The 17,728-nt window shown below is 33.9% G+C and overlaps 1 protein-coding gene across 2 annotated transcripts in view; it reads left to right on the top strand.

The window, feature by feature from the left end:
- Window positions 1-17,728, top strand: part of LOC145259278 (uncharacterized) — a 63,551-nt gene that overhangs the window by 19,880 nt on the left and 25,943 nt on the right. Inside the window, exons 5-6 of one of the 2 annotated variants that reach the window (XM_080117140.1) lie at window positions 4,933-5,019; window positions 15,652-15,887. In XM_080117140.1, the coding sequence (XP_079973266.1) occupies window positions 4,933-5,019; window positions 15,652-15,887 (323 nt within the window). The remainder of the gene's footprint in view (window positions 1-4,932; window positions 5,020-15,651; window positions 15,888-17,728) is intronic. The other variant, XM_080117141.1, reaches the window with a different exon arrangement.

Here is a 17,728-nt window from a genome sequence, read left to right as displayed (position 1 = left end):
ATCAAAACAATTCAGTTTTGTTTAAGAAAAAAAAAAAACAACTTCATCCCCAGTGCATGAGTTTTTTTTTTTTTAAATAATAAACATGTTTTTTCATATGTAATTTTATGTTTATTGGCTAGATAAATGTATAAAGATTCTCATAAAAATCAACTTTATTCAATTTTATTCTTTAGAAAAATATTTTAGTGGTACGCCACATAGAGATTTATCAAAAACAGTTAATTTAGTTTTAGAAGCAAAACATCGACTTCAGCTCCGTTGTTGGATTTAAAAAAAAATAATAATAAACGTGTTTTTTCATATATAATTTTATGTTTATTCACTAGATAAAAATGTAAAAATAATTTTTTTTTTGTAGAAAGTTGTTTTTATAACGGAATAAAATTTGGTGCACTGGCATAATTTTTGGCTTCCTGTCATGTTGATGTCCCCCCCCCCACCCACCCACCCGATTATCATAGAGGACAATGTAAAAAAAGAATAGTTTACAAAATCCTTCTTCCCTTAATTTCCTAGAAAACCATTTGAATGGGAAATTCGTGGAGGGGTGGGGGGTCAACTATTCTGTGACTCCTCTCTGTCAAAAAAATGTTCATATTTCTTATCCTAATTATTAAATTTGCTCGGTTATTAAAGTCATTTGTTTTACAGTGAAAAGAAAAACATAATGCAGAAATACTACTACTACTACTACTAATAATAATAATAGTAATAGCAAATGTATATTTTAAGATCATTAGTTACCATTAGCGCATCCAGAAAAATTAGATTCTACTTTTTTTTAGGCGATTACGGTGAAATATTTTTAGGTGATTACTTTGAAAACTTTGAACAAATTATCGCGACTTGTTTTCTTTTTTTGCCAATTCGCAATTATAACATTTTTGTTGTGAAAGAAATAAAGTTATTGGAATTTTGCAACCTATACTAATCCACGAGAAAATGTGATTCTCCATTTTTCAGGCAATTACATGTAAACAACTTGAAAAAATAAACAAAGAAAACAAAAAGTCGGCTTTGCATAAAAAGTTAACGGAAAATGATCACTTTTTCAAACCAGACATCGTTTTAAGAATCCATCTATTTTGTTTATTTCAAAATCTTAGTCATGTTAATGCTCCTGATCAGAATTTAGTATAAAATATATCATTGTGAATAGTCATACAAAACACGTTTTTTTTCGTAGTACTAACCCTAAGTCTATGTGGTAATGCTCACTTTTGTGATACACTGTATATAGATATAAGTGAGATTGTTAGTGTGTGTGAAAATCTCTACCAAACTCCTATCTGGATATTTGGTCTACAGAGTAGAAATTTGATCTATAGAGTACTTGGACCTGTAGCTCACTTTGAATTTGGTTTTTAGCCAGCAAAAATTGCTGGTAAGGAGTCAAAATTGAAAACAAAACAGTTGACCTAGGCAGGAGTAATCTACCAAACATGTTTACAAGCACAAACCTACATTCATAGGTGACAAAAATATCATATTTAAGTGTATTTTATGACCGGGCAACGCCGTGCGGCCTGCTAGTATCTCTGCAATTCGCCACAATTCGCCCAGGCATGAAGTATTGTTGCCCCATTTGAGCCTGTGCACCTGCAACTAGTCTCTCTCTATTAGAGAGGGTCCAAAAAATATAATATATCCTGCACTGTCAACCAAGTTTCAATTTCCGTATTATCGCTACAATGCTGCATCTCTGTGCTTAGTTTACAAGTATTTTAATGGAATGTGTTCCGACAAACAGCAAAATCCCACGCCTTCATCAAAGAGAATACTGATAATGATACTGGACAGCTTTCTACTCAAAAATTTTTTTCCATTGAACTGCTGGATTTTGGAATTCTCTTCCTGTCTTCTGCTTCCTTGACTGTATTTACATGCTGAAATTTTAGTAAAAGTAATCGGACATCTTACTGCTCAACTCCCTTTCTTAGAGTGTCCCTAGACATGGTTCCTAATTCATTGTAGTCCCTTACGTCTCAATGGTAATGAGCCTTAGTCCAGGTGAATATGAGTATGAAAAATATGTCGTTCCAGCATATTTCTCGAGACATTCCATTGTTGCATTGCTTCCCTTGTTTTCTAAACGGTGATAGATGATTTGGCGTCCCCGACAAAACAGCTTTTAACAGATATTTTGTCTACAGAAATTTATCACATTCTTAGACAAATAAATATTACTTTTTAGTAGTAGTAGTAGTTCTGTCGTATTATTATTATTATTATTGTAAGTAGTTTGGCATGAGTCTGATTTATAACATTCTTAGACAAATTATTATTATTTTTATTATTATTATTATAAGTAGTTTGGCATGAGTCTGATTTATAACATTCTTAGACAAATTATTATTATTATTATTATTATTATTATTATTATTATTATTATAAGTAGTTTGGCATGAGTCTGATTGATAACATTCTTAGACAAATTATTATTATTTTTATTATTATTATTATTATTATTATTATAAGTAGTTTGGCATGAGTCTGATTTATAACATTCTTAGACAAATTATTATTATTATTATTATTATTATTATTATTATTATAAGTAGTTTGGCATGAGTCTGATTTATAACATTCTTAGACAAATTATTATTATTTTTATTATTATTATTATTATTATTATAAATAGTTTGGCATGAGTCTGATTTATAACATTCTTAGACAAATTATTATTATTATTATTATTATTATTATAAGTAGTTTGGCATGAGTCTGATTTATAACATTCTTAGACAAATTATTATTATTATTATTATTATTATTATTTTTATTATTATTATTATTATTATAAATAGTTTGGCATGAGTCTGATTTATAACATTCTTAGACAAATTATTATTATTATTATTATTATTATTATTATTATTATTATTATAAGTAGTTTGGCATGAGTCTGATTTATAACATTCTTAGACAAATTATTATTATTTTTATTATTATTATTATTATTATTATAAGTAGTTTGGCATGAGTCTGATTTATAACATTCTTAGACAAATTATTATTATTATTATTATTATTATTATTATTATTATAAGTAGTTTGGCATGAGTCTGATTTATAACATTCTTAGACAAATTATTATTATTATTATTATTATTATAAGTAGTTTGGCATGAGTCTGATTTATAACATTCTTAGACAAATTATTATTATTATTATTATTATTATAAGTAGTTTGGCATGAGTCTGATTTATAACATTCTTAGACAAATTATTATTATTATTATTATTATTATTATTATTATAAGTAGTTTGGCATGAGTCTGATTTATAACATTCTTAGACAAATTATTATTATTATTATTATTATTATTATTATTATTATTATAAGTAGTTTGGCATGAGTCTGATTTATAACATTCTTAGACAAATTATTATTATTATTATTATTATTATTATTATTATAAGTAGTTTGGCATGAGTCTGATTTATAACATTCTTAGACAAATTATTATTATTATTATTATTATTATTTTTATTATTATTATTATTATTATTATTATAAGTAGTTTGGCATGAGTCTGATTTATAACATTCTTAGACAAATTATTATTATTTTTATTATTATTATTATTATTATTATTATTATTATTATTATTATTATTATTATTATTATAAGTAGTTTGGCATGAGTCTGATTTATAACATTCTTAGACAAATTATTATTATTATTATTATTTTTATTATTATTATTATTATTATTATTATTATAAGTAGTTTGGCATGAGTCTGATTTATAACATTCTTAGACAAATTATTATTATTATTATTATTATTATTATTATTATTATTATTATTATTATTATTATTATTATAAGTAGTTTGGCATGAGTCTGATTTATAACATTCTTAGACAAATTATTATTATTTTTATTATTATTATTATTATAAGTAGTTTGGCATGAGTCTGATTTATAACATTCTTAGACAAATTATTATTATTATTATTATTATTATTATTATTATTATTATTATTATTATTATTATTATAAGTAGTTTGGCATGAGTCTGATTTATAACATTCTTAGACAAATTATTATTATTTTTATTATTATTCTTATTAGTAGTAGTAGTAGTTCTGTTGTATTATTATTATAAGTAGTTTGGTGTAAGTCTGCTACTTTTCTGTAAGAAAATATTTATTTACTTTTAAGAATGGTTCACAAAAAGGAAAATTAAGTTAATTACAAGAAATAAATATAAATTTATGAAATAAAAGTAAAAATTGTTCACATTGTTTCACTTATTTTTATATAAAATGTTAACAAATAATAAAATATTATTATAATATTACATATTATAATATTATTTTATTATTTATTATATATATCACATATTATAATACATTATATCTGTTGGAAGATGTTTCGTCGGGGACACTAACTCATCTATCACATATAGAAAACAAGGTTAGTAATTCAACAATGAAATGTCTCAAGAAATATAATGGAATGCCAAAATGTCAATAATTTTCCCCAATCTTTATCTGTGCCTAAACCTAAACCTAGATTCCATGAACAAAGCTTCTTTCTTGGAAGTGCACGCCTGTGGAACTCTCTACCGCTTGCCTGTTTCCCACCTGACTGCAACTTGGATGTCTTCAAGTCCAACATAAACAAATTCCTGATGAACTACCTCCCCCTTAAGTAAGACAATTTATCAAATCTCCAATACTAATGATTACTGCGATACTATCCCATTGATTACTGTACACGCAATAGCCTTTATCCCCAAGTGGCTTCCGGGCCTTGATAAGTGGTGAACTCCATGTAAAAAAAAAAAAAATGTACATTTTACATTTTATGTAAATTTTCCGCAATTCTCTACTGGATCTGTGTAATTTCATCTTGATAAGATCCACATCCACACAATTCACTTAAACGATGACTAACCAATCTTTTTTTTAATCACCAGTTACTCCACGGAGAAGTAAAAGACAACTATCGAAACAGTCACTACAGTTCAATAGCAGTTCTGAATCTGATGTTGAGGAAAAACAGGGTAAGATTTTTCAGGGGGTTTTTTTTAACAGAAAAATAATTTGGTGCTGATATATAATTTACTAGAACTTTTTGACGGCAATGATTTCTTAGAAAAATTAGACAAGTTTTCTTAGAAACCAATGATAGTTTTTGACCGAAAAGTAGACTTTGAAATATTTTATTTTTTTATTATTTATATTGGATGAGTTTCAATACAAATCATTGTGTTCTTTATTTATCTTTTTTTTATATCCAATTTTGAAATTTTCTAACGCTTATTTCTGCTCATTATCGATAGTCTAAGTGTTCCACATATCTTGTTTGCTAGAACCTCAGCGATGACTTCATTTTTCAGCTGATAGGCCATCTATTACGATGGCCGTGCTATCGCTTGCCGGGAAGAGTGACTTGGTTTCTCTGCACCATACCATACTAACGTTTCTGGAACTACTATTACGTCTTGGCACAGCAACCGACTCCATGGGTGTTAAACATGATATAAAACAATCATCAAGGGGTTGATATGTTATCGACTACGTCTAGTTGACAGGTTTTGTATCAAATTCTTTGCGTTATTGCTGACTGGAACCATTCTGCTTAGAATCGAGCGCTGTTTAAAATAAGTAAACAAACCTGCATATTTTTATAAAAATATTTTTTTCTTTTTACATTTGAGAGTTGAGATGTGTGATGTGTGTTGCCTTCGGAGTCACAATTTTAACCGCTCAAGACCAAATGTCGATCCGTCTTGAACGGTCTCCCAATACCAACTGCTTATTTCATCCTTTAATGATAATGAGCAAAAGAGGGAAGGATGAAGAGGGAGAAATGTGTATACATATGAAAGACAAAGATACTAGGATATTGTTTTTTTTTTTTCAACAGATTGTTCTGAAGATTAACCATTAGTAAGCCAATGTCACTCACATTGATCTGACTTTTGTCCAAGCAGCCGTCACTCTTTGCCACAAAGCTTGAAGCTTTATTTAGTGTGTATATAAAGGAAATGATAAAAGGCAATACAATGCAGAGGTGTAACAGATAGACACAAGCTAAAGCAAATAAAGACATATAACGGTGGAATAAGCTATGCAGATTCAACTTCTATTAACATAATATTTATGTAGAGCCAGATACGTCCAAGGATGGAGTACTGCTATCATATCTGGGTAGGAGCTGCTAGAAAGACCTTATCCTGCCTTAACAAAGTTCAGCATAGACTTCCTAGCTTAGTAGGGGATGACCTGTTCTCTTCTCTGCAACCTCTTTCTCACAGAAGAGACGTTGCAAGCCTGTCTCTGCTTTATCGGGATTTTCATGGCAAGTGCTCATCTGCGCTTCAATCTATTGCCCCCCCCCCTCATCAAACATTCAAAAGAAACACTCATCTGGCTGAAAACACCATCAATAATTTCCCCCACTCTTTATCTGTGCCTAAACCTGAACATAGATTCCATGAACAAAGCTTCTTTCTTAGAACTGCACACCTGTGGAACTCTTGTTTACCTGTTTCCAGCTGACTACAATATGGCCGTCTTCAAGTCTAATGTAAATAAGTTCTTAACGAGCCGTTCCCCTTAAGTAATCCAATTTACCAAATTTACACTTCTAACGATTATCATAATATTGTCTTTTTGACCACTGTACACTCTTTAACCCCTATTCTCGAGTGGCCTCTGAGCCTTGATAAGTGGTGATTCCCTAGTAAAAAAAAAAAAACGTTTATTTATACATTTTATACCCATATTGTTTCCTTACTTTGACAGTTTAAAAGTTTTCAAATTTCCAAAGTTCACAAAGTGAATTGTTTTGTTGTTAGACTAGCGGGGGGTTACCTAGCGTTGCCGAGGTGTTTTTCGGTGTGTGTGGTCGGAGGGTGTTAATGAAAACCTAAGAATAAGCGAAGTAAAAAAAACAGAAAAACAAACGTTAAAAAATCTGAAAAACACGTGAAAAATGGCTTAAATAACCCTGCTTCAATATTAAAATTAAAAAAATCAAAAAAAAAAAGAAAAGATATCTCACACCACGATTCGAACCCAAAACGTTTAGATAATGAGGCCACGCTCTAAGCAACTGAGCTAAGATGACGTTGATGAAATTGTGTCAGTTTTTCAAATATTTAAACTAAATCAGGTTATGACGTTGTATGACGCATGCGTAGAGCCGAACTCGTCATGAGAGGACGATTTTTGTTGACCCCCCCCATCCGTAGAAAACTGCTGATTTCAGGGTGAAGTAATTAACGGTTTTGGCCAGTTTTTCAATATTTGTCGGGCGAAGGTTGAAAGTTCAAAATGATACCGATCTGGCGAAAATCCGTGACCCGTGTGGAAATTTTTTGCAAGACATACATACATACAAACACATTTTCGCTTTTATATATATATATATATATATATATATATATATATATATATATATATATATATATATATATATAGATTAAATAAGTTTCAGTTTGAAATTCTGTACGGTTCTCTGAGTTTGACATAAAGATTGCCAAACTTTATTATAAGAAAATGATCAGAGGTTACATCGAACGAAACATAGCTATAAAAACGGAGAGGAGAATAGTATCCAAATAATACAATAAATGGAGGCTTTTATTAAAAACTAGAAGGGGGGTACCCGGCGATGCCCGGGTGTTTTGAGGTGTGTATGGTTTTGGGTAAATCAAAACTCTGGGGGGTGGGGGTGGGGTAAAATAAAAAAAAAAGTTTTGGTAGGTGAGTATGAGGATCGAACCCGAACCCTTGAGGCAAAGTTGGAAATTAAAGTGTGAAAAAAAAACGTGCGACGTCAACAAAAACCGTCCTCTCATGATGAGATCGGTTCTACACATGCGTCAGATGACGTCATGACCTGATTTAGTTTAAATACTTGAAAAACTGACCAAATTTCATGTACGTCGTGTTAGCTCAGTTGGTTAGAGCGTTGGGTCATTATCTAAACATTTTGGGTTCAAATCATGGTGTGAGATGTCTTTCTTTTTTTTTTTTTCGATTTTTGAAATTTAAATATTGAACCAGTGTTATTTAAGCCATTTTTCACGTAACGTTCGTTTTTCTGTTTTTTTTTTTTTACTTCGCTTATTCTTAGGTTTTCATTAACACCCCCCATCCTTGACCGTACAAACACGCACCCAAAAACACCCAGGTACCCACCGATTTTTTTGAATTTTAATATCGAAACAGGCTTATTTAAGCCATTTTCCACATGTTTTTTTTTTTTTGTTGTTTTTAATTTTTCTGTTTTCTTTTTTGTTTTTGTTTTTTTCGATTTTTACATTTAACATCGTTCGTTTGCCTTACGTTAGTTTTTTTTTTCGATGTTTTGATTCTTCCCCCCCCCCCCCAGGCACCCCTCGCTTAAGTTTTAACGTTCGTCTTTATGTTTTCTTTTTTACTTCGCTTATTCTTAGATTTTCATTAACAACCACACACACCTCCAAACACTCTGGCAACGCCGGGTACCCCCCCCCCCACTCTGGCAACGCCGGGTATCCACCCCCGCTAGTTTATACTAAAAAGCAGGACAAACAGGGAACAAAACGAAATAGCGCGAATCTCATAAAAGTCGATGTAAATAAATGTAGAGGCGATCCGCATTCCCAAATCGTAGATATTATTATCTAGAGGCTATATAAACAGTTGTAAGCGATCATAACGACCCTAGGAGCGTGTGCGAAAGAAGCCTTTACGAGACATACACAAAATGGTCACACACATTTTGCCTTTTATATATAGAGATAAGAAATTCTCCTTTTATTTTCAATTTTCTTATGTTCAAGCTGAGGATAAAGCATCCCATTATCTCATACATTCCAACCGAGAGATCTTTTTAAAATTCCAACCATCCTTTTAATTGCAATTGTTTGTATCTCTCTTGCACTTAGTTTAATAGGTATATTTATCAGGTAGCCTTCGAAATTTTTTTTTTGGAGTCTGGTTGCTCCTTTTTTTTCTTTTTTTTTTTTTACATGGAGGTCACCACTTATCAAGGCCCGGAGGCCACTCAGGGATAAGGGTTATTGCGTGTACTGTAAACAATGAGATAGTATTGTAGTAATCATTAGTATTGGAGATTTGATAGAGTATCTTACTTAAGAGAGCGGTTTGTCAGGAATTTGTTTATGTTGGACTTGAAGACATCCAAGTTGTAGTCGAACGGAAGAGAGTTACACAGTCGTGCACTTCTGAGAAAGAAGCTCTGCTCATGAAATCTGCGTTTGAATTTAGGAACAGATAAAGAGTAGGGAAAATTATTGACAGTAGTTTCAATGTAAAATTGGCGAGGGGGGACGAGAGATTGGAGCTCAGACAAGCACTTGCCATAGACATAACGATAAAACAAAGATAGGCTCGCAATGTCTCTTCTGTGGAAGAGAGGCTGCATGGAAGAGAAAAGGGCATCCCCCACTAAGCTACAAAGTCTATTGTGTACTCTGTCAAGGCAGGATAGGCTGTTTTTAGCAGCTCCTACCCAGATGTGGCAGCAGTACTCCATCCTTGGACGTACTTGGCTTTTATACAGATAGAGAATTGTATCAGTAGTGAGATATCTTCTGGAGCGGTAGAAGGATCCCACCATTTTTCCCAGCGACCTGATGTACGTGTTCCATTTCAGATCAGGAGTAAAGGTCAAACTCAGAAGCTTGTTAAAACATGGAGCCCCCGCAAGACTAAAGCAATTCATTTCAATTGATGCCAGATGGGGATCAGAGCGTTGATGATATAAAGATAGAAGCTTGTTTTTGGATGCATTAAAAGTAACCAGCCACCTCTTCCCCCACTGTACCACATGCTCAAGATCAGAGGAGAGAGAATTAGAGAGAACTTTGTCATTTACGGCCTTTGATGTGTTGCCATAGATGGTCGTGTCATCAGGATAGATGTCAACAAATGATTTAAGTATGTGTTTGTGGATATTATTGATGTAGATCAAGAAGAGAGTTGGGCCAAGGATTGACCCTTGAGGGACTCCAGCATTAATACTGTGGGCCTCTGATTTCTGCCCATCAACCACTACTCTTATGAACCTATCAGAGAGAAATGATTTAATGATTGAGAAAACATTTCCAGTGATACCTTAGCTGGAAATCTTGTGAAGTAGGCCCTTATGCCATACCTTATCGAAGGCCTTCGTTATGTCAAGAGCAATTGCCCTAGAAAGGAAGCCTTTGTACAGAGATTCACTAATCCTATGCGATATAACCGTTAGCACATCTGCGGTAGATCTTGCGGAGCGGAAACCATATTGCATGTTACTAAGAAGGTTGTTTCTGCTGAGATGGTTGACTACTTCTTTATTTAATACGGATTCCAACAACTTACTCATGACACACAGGAGACTTATTGGTCTGTACTGAGAGGGAGATGACTTTTCACCTGAATTCTTAAATACAGGCATACTGATGAGGTTTTCCAGGGTGTTGGAAAGCACTTCTCCTTAAGGCAATGCTTAAACAGTTTTGTTAGTATGGGGGCAAGTTCTGGTTGGAGCTTTTTCAGCACTATAACTGGAATGCCGTCAAGGCCAGTTGCTTTACTGGAATCAAGGTTCTTGATTAGCTTGGTGACCTCATGCACAGATATTTGTATGTTGTATAGCATGTTGTCTGTTATAGGAGGAAATACGGGGAGTTGATGGCCTCTGTCACATAGGGTAGAATAGCTGCAAAGTTCTTTGCAAATAGTTTGGCCTTGTCTGATGTTGACGAGATTACCTCAGGTCCATTGAAGATGGTAGGGATAGAATGCACACTTCTTTTCAGGATCCTGTTTGCTATTTGCCAAAACTGGTGGGAACCAAGCTGCTGCTCAGCTACTTTGGATTTAACAGACTGAGCATATAGCTCTCTTGCATTTTTTATTACTCTTTTACAGTGGTTGCTGGCAGTCCTGAAAGCAGCTTTAATCTCAGAACATTTATTACGTTGGTAGCTATAGAAAAAGTGATTTCTGTGCGCGATGGCAGCAGCACATTCTGGGGAGAACTATGGCTGGCTGTTAGCTTTTTGTTAGAATTTTTTGGATGGTATGAATCGGTCTATGCCTACAATTAACCATTTGGTCAGGTCTGATACTATAGAGGACACATCCTTTTTAAACATGGAATGCAGAGGTAGATCAGATATGAATGTACGGAAGCTATCCCAGTCAGCCAAATAGTATTGATATACAGTACGGTGGAGAGGTATGTCTGAAGACTTATTACATTTCATTTCTATCTTAACTGCTACAACGAAGTGGTCGGAGGATCCCAGAGGAGATAGAACAGAACATGAACATAGCTCAGGGGAAGTTTTGAGGAAAGGGTCTAGAAGGCTTGTATACTGACCGGTAGTATCAGGCACACGGGTGGGTTCATGAACAATCTAAGTGAGGTCATAGGCAGTGGCAAAATCATGACAGAACCTTCCCTCGTCATCAGTCTTATTTGAGTGGGTCAGCCATTCCACATTATGGACATTGAAGTAACTGCAAATGCGAATGTTAGCCAAAGAATGAGCAGACAGGATGTGGTCAATTTTCTCAGATATGCTCTTAAAGATAGTAACCCCACTGTTGTGGGGGCGATAGAGGGCAAATATAAATGCAGTGGTGTAAGCTAGTGCAACCCAAAAGCACATATAAGGTAAATTAGGGTCTTTGGAAATATCTCTACCACATGGAAAGCTATCTTTAATGTAGGCACATATTCCATGCCCATGGTGATCTTGGGGGTCAGATTTAAATGTTAAGTTAGAGTATCCTTTAGTTATGAATTCGTCTAGAGGAGTGGTTGGCCCTATGTCAGTTTCACTTAGAAAGAATATGTCCAATTTCGTCTCCTGTAATTGTGTTTCAACCTCTGGAAGGTTGGAACGTAGACCCCTGATGTTGGAGAAGGAAACCTGATAGTAGGGTCTACGTTGGAGGATGGGGTTCTAGTTTATTCGTGTTTTTTTTTTCTGGAGATTTGTTATGTTGAGGTTTTGGGATTTGTGGAACAGGTCCATAGACTGGGTTGGAGCAATACAATGTGCCTAAATCAAAACGCGGATCCCATGAACAAAGCTTCTTTCTTAACACTGCACGCCTGTGGAATTCTGTTCCGTCTGCCTGCTTCCCACCGGACTACAACTTGGATGTCTTCAAGTCCAACGTTAACAAATTTCTAATGAACCGCCCCCTTAAGTAAACACTTCATCAAATCTCCACACTAACGTAATGTACTTGCAATAACCCTTATCCCTGAGTGGCTTCCGGGCCTTGATAAGTGGTGATCACTGTGTAAAAGAAAAAAAAAAATAGTGAGAGAGAAAGTAAGAGAGAAAAAGACAAGAAATTTTTTTTTCTTTTTCTTTTTTTGTAGCACATGATAAGGTAAAGCCGTAACAATTACCCACTAGTATGGCATTGAGAGGCCCTACTAGAAACTACTGTATGGTCCAGAATCCATTCACCAAATGGCAATACAGCAGCCCCAGTACTTTGCACCTGCTGATAGGACAGCATCCTTACTGACTATCAGGCGGATAACGTCAGCCCAGATGAAACGTTTACCTCCAGCACCCTTAGTAGTGACATTACCACAAGGATAGACATAGAAACAGAAATTTTCCAACATCTCAGGCTACTGTTCACAAAGTACTACCGACCTGGAAAGCAGCTTTTTCTTCACCGTTTGTCAGAAAAATCACTCATTGGAAATGAGGACTGAAGGACAAAAAAGGAGAAGTGAGAGTTACTGGAGCTGCCGATAACACGTCCACATGCATTATCTACTCTCCATAAAAAAAAGAAAAGAAAAAAAGGTGAGAGGACTGTTTAATATCTGCTTAGTATAAGTCCGTTGCACCATTCCCAGCTTAGGACTTAGGATAGTACTTGAAGATAGTCTCCCCTCCCATGATAATGCATGGATACTTTTTGCCTTTATCTACCTCATGCCAGAATGTTCGAGCATTCCAGCTCCACCCCATAATAAATATGCTTCTAATGGAACTTTTATCAAATTGGAAAGTCTGGTTATTTTAACTCGTTTAAAAAACTGGTTAAGAAATAATACCTTTAGGGTTACGTATTAAGTTTAGACTAGCTAGAAATAATGCATACTTTAGAGAGAAAAAAAAAGCCGCTTGTTTTTGAGTTCAGATAATATGCAGGTATAATTTGGGAAATGTTCAATTTCATGGGAGACCTTTTTTTTTTCTTTTTTTTTTTGAGATCTTCCTTTCTTATTTAACCCTGCACCATTGACTTCTACTAAGGTTGCTTCTTTCTCTTTCTTGTCCCATATCATGTCAGATCTCATAGCTCAAGTTTTCTAGGTGCGTAGCTGCAGGAATTGCGTCATCATGGTGGATGGTGTATGACTTATTTCCAACTGTTTTTGCTGGTAAGCATGTTCCCAGGATTTGCTGCTCCATTCGATATTCAACGTTTTACAGATAATCCAATAGAAATATTTGCACAATCGATTGTGTCACATTGTTTAATTGCCGTCCCTCAGCAGAACCTTTCAGCTGGATATCAGTTGGCTCATACTCTCTACTTTTGTGTGACAGAACCTGTACTTGCTTGTTGTCATTGCTGCAATATTATTGTAATAAGAAAACTGGAAGATTCTATTTATAGATACTGGTGTTAGGAACTGACCAATCAAATGGATCCACGTTCTGCTAGCAACCAATCAGAAACTGTGATTGCTGAATAAAGATATTGGATATTTTAGAATTCCCACACTTAATTTTTTATGTCCGCACAAGAAAGATCTTCGCTCTTTACCTGCAAAATTTTGGAGTCCAAAATTCTACAGATCAGCTAACCACTAAAAACTCTTTTTTCATCTCCAGAACTAGCTACCCATTGGAAACTCTTCTGAAATTAAATATGGTTTTTGATTCAAAACTTATCTTCTGAAAAGCGTTAGTCCTCAAGCTTTCATCTTGAGGAACTATTATGCATATATGTGTTCTGTTAAAATGTTTTTGACTACTAATGAAAGTATGACTCCAATGATTTCGACGATCGATTTTATAACCACAGTTATAACAATTAACCAATCAGAAGCTTCAAAAGTTATTATAAAAAATGTCAAATTTTGGATTCAATCAGTTCGTCATCAGCCTCTGTCTCGAAACGACTCAAGATTGGGACTGCATTAATTCTTTGCCGCCATCTTTGTTACTAGGAATTACTTAACACTCAAGATCAGGACTGCATTGATTCTTCGCCGCCATCTTTATTACTAAGAATTATTTAACACTCAAAATTGTGACTGCATTGATTCTTTGCCGATTTGATTTACTGCCGCCATCTTTGTTCAACATAATGTCTCAATACTTAACATGTTCACTACGCAGACTGTAATTCCACTCATTGTGCCGATCCAAATTTGTTGTCCGATGCAGTCAACATTAAAACGAAGGAATTCTCCTTTCGAACAAAAACCAGAAGTCGAGTTTCTAAGCAAATATTACTTAATATTATTTAATCTTATTGAGTGTTTATTTTGGGGGGGGGGGGATGGGAGCGGGTGAACAGCAGGTAATCGAATAGCAGACTTGTAAAATTAGAGTTTTTCACGACAGAATCAAAATAGATCAGTTCCACTAACACGGTCCTTTAGACAAGAACCCCAAGAACCGAACTTACAAGGTTCTTGAAAATGGACATTGTCCTTGAAATAGTTTTCACCTTCCCTTTGTAGTTACAAAACAAATTTTTTTTTAATTTAATTATTTGGACTACTATCCTCATCTTCAAGTTATTGTTTTCACAATGTTTCCGCTAATTATTCCTCTGGCCTTCGTCAGGTTAACCGCAACGTGATAGGAATATCAAATTCTCCAACTACATCAACAGCAATTACTGCCTTCAATAGCTGTTGTCATCTCATCAAAGTTTGATCAATTAATCCTCTAACCGGCTTTGGGTAGGATCGAAACCGCTATCTCTAGACAATGCTTACCTGGAGTCTTAGATATTCCGCACTCTATCCACTGCACGACGGGCCCCGAAGGGCAATCAAGTTTGGATTTTTGGGTTTTATAAATCCAATTGTTCTTCCAGCTGTGTCAGGTCTGTGCCGATTGTTATATTATTGAAATAGTTTGGAATTATTTTAGAGACGAGTAAATTGTATGAAGGCCAGAGGAATAATTGGCTGAAACGTTGTGAAAACAACAGCTACAAGTTGAGGATAATAGTTTACATAATTAAATAAAAATTATACAAATTAACTCATCTCCAAAATAATTCCAAACTAATCTATATATATAAAAGCGAAAATGTATGTATGTATGTTTGTGTGTCTGCTAAAAACTTTCGACAGACAGAACAAAAATTCACAAACTCGGTATCATATTGAAGCTCCATCCTTCGCTCGAAAAATTGGCCAAAAACGTTCATTTTTTCACCCCGAAATCGACAATTTTCGACAGGAGGGGGGGTCAACAAAAACGGTCCCCTCGTGACGCCGACCGGTTCTACGCATGTGCCAGATGATCTCATGAGCTGATTTACTTTAAATATCTCCAAAATAATTCCAAACTAATTCAATAATAAAACAAATATTGATCTTAGTTTTATTATTTTTAATTTAATATTGTTTGATTTATCTTTCAAATAAAGCGATTTCTGTTTTGTTCTTTTCTGTTTAGAAAAAAATGTTTCAACTGCCAGTGGTAGTGGTAGTCCCTCTGCTGCAATGTCTGCGGACCCCTCTCCGTCCGAATCTGCTGAAGATGAACGTAAAGATGACGATGCGCAATCAGTATTATCGGACTATGACCAGTATTTGTTGGGAATCGCTAAAGAGAATATACCATCAAGCGAAAAATCTCCAAGACAAAACAATAACAATGCAGAATCGGATAAGGCTGATGCTCCACACGAGGTACAACATTTTTCTTTTTATTTTTGTTCTTCCTTCTTACTGTGGTCCTGGATGTGACCTTAAACTATATCCAGTGGTGAGGCCCCAGCTTGCAGGCTTTGGCGAGTGTGGAGCCACCCTTTAATTACCATTGCTCCCAGGTCCACTCTGACCTGGAGTGGTGATACCTGTTAGGGTCCCAACTATGGGTTGAATAGAAACTGACTTGAAAACAACAAATATATTCTATTAAAAAATTTTTCTTCAAAATCTTTGGATTCAGCATTAAATAACCTGAAAAGGGTTGATATGCTGTAAAACAAAAACAACCAAAGAACCGATCCTTCTTTTTTATCAAGATTTTCAGTTTTAGGCTCAAGTAGAAAAATGACCCAATTATAACTGTTGCTGGTCCATGCTATGTTCAAAAGGATTAAATACAGGAGACATTCCAAAAGTAATGCCTCCTATTTTTTATATTCCACCGGAATGGATCAGAGGGGATTGCAAATTGAACCGATCGACTTTTACCAGCACCTGTTAAAAGTTGACGGAGCCGATGCAGTTGATGTTAGCACAGTAAGGAGATTAGTCTGTTAATTTCAAAATGGTGACAGCTGGCAAAAGTGCACTGAAAATGGTTCTGACTATGTAGAAAAATAAATTCTGGAGCACAAAAGGTCACTCGTTTTAATGGAACAACTACGCTCTTCATAGTACTTTAACTTTTTGAGTTAAAAAAATAGGAGGCTTTACTTTTGTTTGACTCTCGTATCTACACACACACATATATATATGTATGTATATATACTCTGTTATTATATGCTAAAGATATATATAAGTATATATATATATATATATATATAGGAAATTTATTACTGTGAGTCCAGAATGAGTTTACAAATTGTTTCAGCTAGAGGAAAATCCTCAAAGAGAGGAAAAAATCCAACACTAACGAATTACACACACCCTATTTACAACCTAAACTATATAGTCCCCCATTCATTCTAAAAGAACCCCTCCACAGAACCCCCACCTATTTATCCCACCATTTTTAGCTACATCTCTCTTTACCTAACTCATTTTTGTACCCCCCTTTGCTTTAATCACTCCTTATGTCATTACTTAAAGGTTCTCGCCCCATAGTTTCTTATTGGCTATTTCCATGGTTAGGTCTCGATTTCTAATATTTCAATTACGTACTTATCACAATTGGTATCCTTCGACTTGCCTTTCGGTCTATTATCTACTTGTTAACAACTAATCATTTACTTACCTTCTATTTTAATTAATTACTTAATTTACCATCTACATATAACATATATATACACTTTTCTCTTATATTTACCTCTTACTAATTCTTTCAATAATAATTATCATATTTTTTAACACGAAGCTTACTTACATATATTTCGTATTTGTGTTTGTACATATATTCAAGCACATGCTCCTCCCCATTGATGTGTGTACATTTTTTACATGTGTACTCATGTGTATGTATTTATGTGTTTTTGTTATCTACTTGTATTAACATTTTATTAATAATTATATTAATTTTTATTATTTAATTAACTTACTGATATCCTTACTTTTTTACTTTATTAAATAAACCTATAACGAATAATTCACCTATTTACCCTTCTATTTCCCCTTTCTTTCTTTCAACTTAACGCCCGACAATTCAAAAAATTATAAATAATAAATTAAAAACAAAAAATTAATTTTTTCAATCTCTCCCTGCCCAGCTAATTTATATATATATATATATATATATATATGTATGTGTGTGTATATGTATGTATGTGTGTGTATATGTATGTATATGTGTGTATTTATATGTGTATATATATATGTATATGTAT

The sequence above is a fragment of the Euprymna scolopes genome, chromosome 34, assembly GCF_053919585.1.
Source record: "Euprymna scolopes isolate OS-2025 chromosome 34, ASM5391958v1, whole genome shotgun sequence".
Lineage (NCBI taxonomy): Eukaryota > Metazoa > Mollusca > Cephalopoda > Sepiida > Sepiolidae > Euprymna > Euprymna scolopes.
This window is presented reverse-complemented; position numbering and strand designations above follow the sequence as displayed.